This window comes from Sesamum indicum, linkage group LG11 (genome assembly GCF_000512975.1).
Source record: "Sesamum indicum cultivar Zhongzhi No. 13 linkage group LG11, S_indicum_v1.0, whole genome shotgun sequence".
NCBI classification, from domain to species: Eukaryota; Viridiplantae; Streptophyta; class Magnoliopsida; order Lamiales; family Pedaliaceae; genus Sesamum; species Sesamum indicum.
The window spans coordinates 15,106,077-15,110,104 of NC_026155.1; the positions used below are offsets into that span (position 1 = coordinate 15,106,077).

Below are 4,028 nucleotides of genomic sequence, written 5' to 3' on the forward strand. Positions count from 1 at the left end.
CACAATATTTTTAACGGACAACAAAATGCATTATGAAGGGCAAGGACTTAGGTAGCACATACCCACTGCAACTTCAGCTCGCACCAGTGGGCTTCCGTCAGAAACAATGTTCAGAAGGTTCTTAATGATACCGGCTTCAGCCCTGATTTTTTCATCATCATCATAATCTTCATCTCCAGGACCATCTCTGGATGTGTCAAACCCTACATCAAGGACAGTGCCTAGAGCAAAAACAGCTGCCGCACGGACCTTGAAAAATGTTTGTTCAAATTACAGTGAGTAAATCAACAGTATATGCATTTAATTGCATCTTTTAATTATTGTTATTGGATTGCATAAAAAGAATGAAAACGAGATACCAAAAGATACTATTAAGAAACAAGAGAAAAACCTCAGGCTGGGGCTCAGAAAGTAGAGGTGCAAGAATTGCAGGGGCATCAGCCTGCAAACCTAACATCTGAGCCTCCAAAAAATCCTCCCACAATTTCCCAAGGCACAAGCATATCCACTGAAGAAATAGAGGTTCAGTTTGTGCCTCACTAGGAGATGTGCCCTGAAGGTGCTTGAGGCAGACTTGTATGAGACCAGCTTCAATACAAGCTTCCTGGCCCCGCCTGTGACCATCTACAATGACAGCCAAAACAAATGCAGCCATGGCACGTTGCTCTGGATAAGCTTCAACACTGTCAAGAAACCTAATGAAATATGTGTGCCCGCCATCCTTCACAAGATCAACCTGACAAGACTATAGAAAGCAGGAAAATGTTTTAAAAATTCATCATACCTAATTCCAAGAGAAATGGGAATCACAAAGAATAGTTAGAATAACAGACACCACATGTGTGATTCTTGTGCATGTAAGCAGGTAGTAGGAACACAAAAAAAAAAAAAAGACAAACACACACATACACGACAACGAATGTCAGAATGTTAAAATCTGGATGTGTTTTTCTTTTTGCTTCGAGTAAAATATGATCAAAATCTAATTTATAATAGTTTTGAATAAAGCGTAAAGGAAAATAATCATAATATTACAAATAAATAATGTCAAATTTATATACTTCAAAAGTATACACATTATAGAGTTTCTGAAACCCACTAATTAACAACAAAAGCTATGCTGAACACAAGAAAGGCCAGGATGTGTCTTTCAAAATAGATTTGAGCAGACATTAGGTCTTAAGCATCGATGTCACGCTTGTAGTGATTACTACGACTGAGAAACATTTTACGGATTCTACAGTTTCTAATAGAAACTATCATGATGCCACACGAGTAAATGGAATCTTATGTAGAGCTCCTTTTTAAGAATCCTGTTGTGCAAGGGGATGCCACCCAGGAGATTAAACTAGTTGAATACTAATAATAGTTCATTTTGCACTTGAAAAAAAACCACAAAAAAGCACAGAGAAAAGAATGAAAAAAAGTTCCTAACTTTACCTTGTCTAGTGCAAGGATCTTCGTCCAAATGAACACAAGAATTTGTCGAAGCTCTGGAGTGGTGGTTTGTAAGAGCTTCAAAACGTAGGGAAATATTCCCACGGATAAAGCCTGAAAGGAAGAATAAAAGCAGTTAATAAGTATGTCACAACATATAATTTACATTGATTAGGCAACGAATTAATCAAGAAATGCAGAAAAGGGTACCAGATCCACAGCCCAAGGACCCATATCCAAAAATCTCCCCAGAAGTACCAGAGCACGAAATCTATGGCATTGACTAAGTAAAACCTGAGTAACAAAAAAGAAAAAGAAACAGAAAGACGTAAGCAAATTATTCGAACTAAACGGAAAACTATTATACAAGTAACACCATTGATAAGGGGATACACATAGAAATATCAGCAAAATCATAAATGTTAAATTAAAAGAACAGAAATTCTAAGCCAGTGAAGAGCTCCAATTGCTTTCCTAGGTCTAGCGCAGGCCGTGTCTTAGTTAGAAGTAGATTACCAGAGGATTATTATGAAGAATCAAGATGGTTCCCATGCTGGCTAAGACATCATTTTTATACCACAAATATGATAATTTTCACAATTTCACTGGAGGCTATTCTGTCTCCTGTTAGAAGCCACCTTATATCAGAAATGTTCAAATGTCTGCCCCATCTAAACCCAACTACTAAAACAAATAACGAGTGCACCTTCACCTAACTCTGAGCCTTATTGCAAAACTTTTTCATTGTATCCTTAATCTACTTACGCAATCACAATGAGAAAGCAAAACTTTTGAATAAATCACAAAGTAAAATTAGTGATGAGCATAGAATCAGAAATGCTGCAGGCATTAAGAAAAACTGTTGAAGCCTTGTATTACCCCAGGAACAAACAAAATTATTTTCCTATCACAGAATCACAACATGACATAAATCTTAAAGTCACTATTATAAAGCAAGCCAAAATTTGCAGCCCCATACTCGACTACGAGCACGAGGTGAGTCCCACCTGAAGAACAATTGGCAACTGCTCTGGTGGCTTTTTGTGTTCAGATCCATGATCAAGCCACACTTCAAAAGCTGTTAACTGCTCTGTGAAAAATGGACTTGGCTGAATAGAGAAGCAAGGGAAATCTTAAGTCAGGGCAGTTAACTAACTAATAACATGACATAGTCAAATGTGCTTGTAAACTAACTTTACCATTAGCATGCCTCCGTAAACAATAGTTACAAGATGCAATTGACAAAATAAATATAAGGAAGATACCTGGAACTCAGCATTTGGGTCCTCAAGCAAGGTTGGAAGCTGAGAAAGGCAAATTTCAGCAGCCATGTCCCATGCATCCCTGCAGATTAAAGTAAGAAGCACATTGCTGGTGATCACACATGAAAAACACAGGAAGTTTAGATGTGTACAAAAAGTATCCATAGAAGGTACCACATATGATGCTGATGAGTTGGTGGCAACATTGGATATGAAATTGGTGAACAATTTGCAGAGCGCATAATCCTCTCAGCAAGCAAAAAATTCCGGAACAAGCTGGCAACTAAAAGGTCTTGCCTGAACAATCTCTGGAACAAGTCTGTCGATATAAAGCTGACCTTGGCTTAGGATTACCATTAAATATGTTGACATGACATATACCAACGACCACATGAAATTAGATCTCTCTTTCATTACCATGTGGAAGTACATTCCAGGCAATGGTGTCTGTCACAGCTGTGAATATCCAGTTCAGCTCCCCAAGAAGGGTTTTCCGGTCTGTTTGGCGGCCTGGTATCTTATCTATCAAAGAATAATCTAATGACTCATGGAGCAGTGATCGAGTGCAAAACCTGAAGCAAAGAATTGAGACAACTATGAGCTAACAATTTCTAACAGGAGAAAGAGGAGAAAGAGTTCACTCATGAAAGCACCATAAAACAAAACTGACAAAGAAAACACATGAAAGACACACAAGAAAGTACAAATTACAACTAATGCATAATGTTCACTACAACCAATTACCTTAAGAACGTTTGGGACAAAGAAGACGACTACGTAAGATATCAGACATGCAAGAGAGAGAGGCAAAGTCATACAGCACACAACCAACCATTTTGAGAAGAATTTTGTAAACATGTGAAAGGTTCAGAAAACTGAACAGATGCTCAGATAAATCACATCATCTGGTTACCAGATACAGAGATCCGAGCTCCAGAGCTCAGGAAAGATTGAAGTTTATGAGCCAATTATATTGTCAACAGAATCATTTTTTATTGGCAAAGAAAGATCTGGTACTTTTGGGATTATATACGTTTCTTTTTTTCATTTATTCACTTTCAGCTCAGTATATAAACAACGGACCGTGTAGTACTTTCTTATGCCGTATGCCTTTTCGGACTTATGGAAAAAGGATGCCATGACTACATGGAAAACCTAACAAAAACAGAGAGCAGTATCTAGCAGCAGGATTGAATTCACCAAAAAAATAATAAACTAAATAAGAAACAGAAATGACAGTTCAATTGTGGAGGTGTAGAGTTATGATGTATGGATCACCATCTTAATGCCATTTTTATCGGCGTTGTGAGGCAGGAAGTAAATACATCA

General features: G+C 37.7%; 1 protein-coding gene across 1 annotated transcript in view; it reads right to left on the reverse strand.

Moving 5' to 3' along the window:
* The window catches only part of LOC105174635 (regulatory-associated protein of TOR 1), a 15,266-nt gene that overhangs the window by 6,813 nt on the left and 4,425 nt on the right, over positions 1 to 4,028 (reverse strand). The window contains 9 exon segments of the mRNA XM_011096799.2: positions 63 to 249; positions 392 to 745; positions 1,441 to 1,551; positions 1,648 to 1,731; positions 2,445 to 2,546; positions 2,703 to 2,781; positions 2,874 to 3,018; positions 3,117 to 3,271; positions 3,978 to 4,028. The exon segment at positions 3,978 to 4,028 is cut by the window's right edge and continues 20 nt beyond it. Of these exon segments, the coding sequence (XP_011095101.1) occupies positions 63 to 249; positions 392 to 745; positions 1,441 to 1,551; positions 1,648 to 1,731; positions 2,445 to 2,546; positions 2,703 to 2,781; positions 2,874 to 3,018; positions 3,117 to 3,271; positions 3,978 to 4,028 (1,268 nt within the window).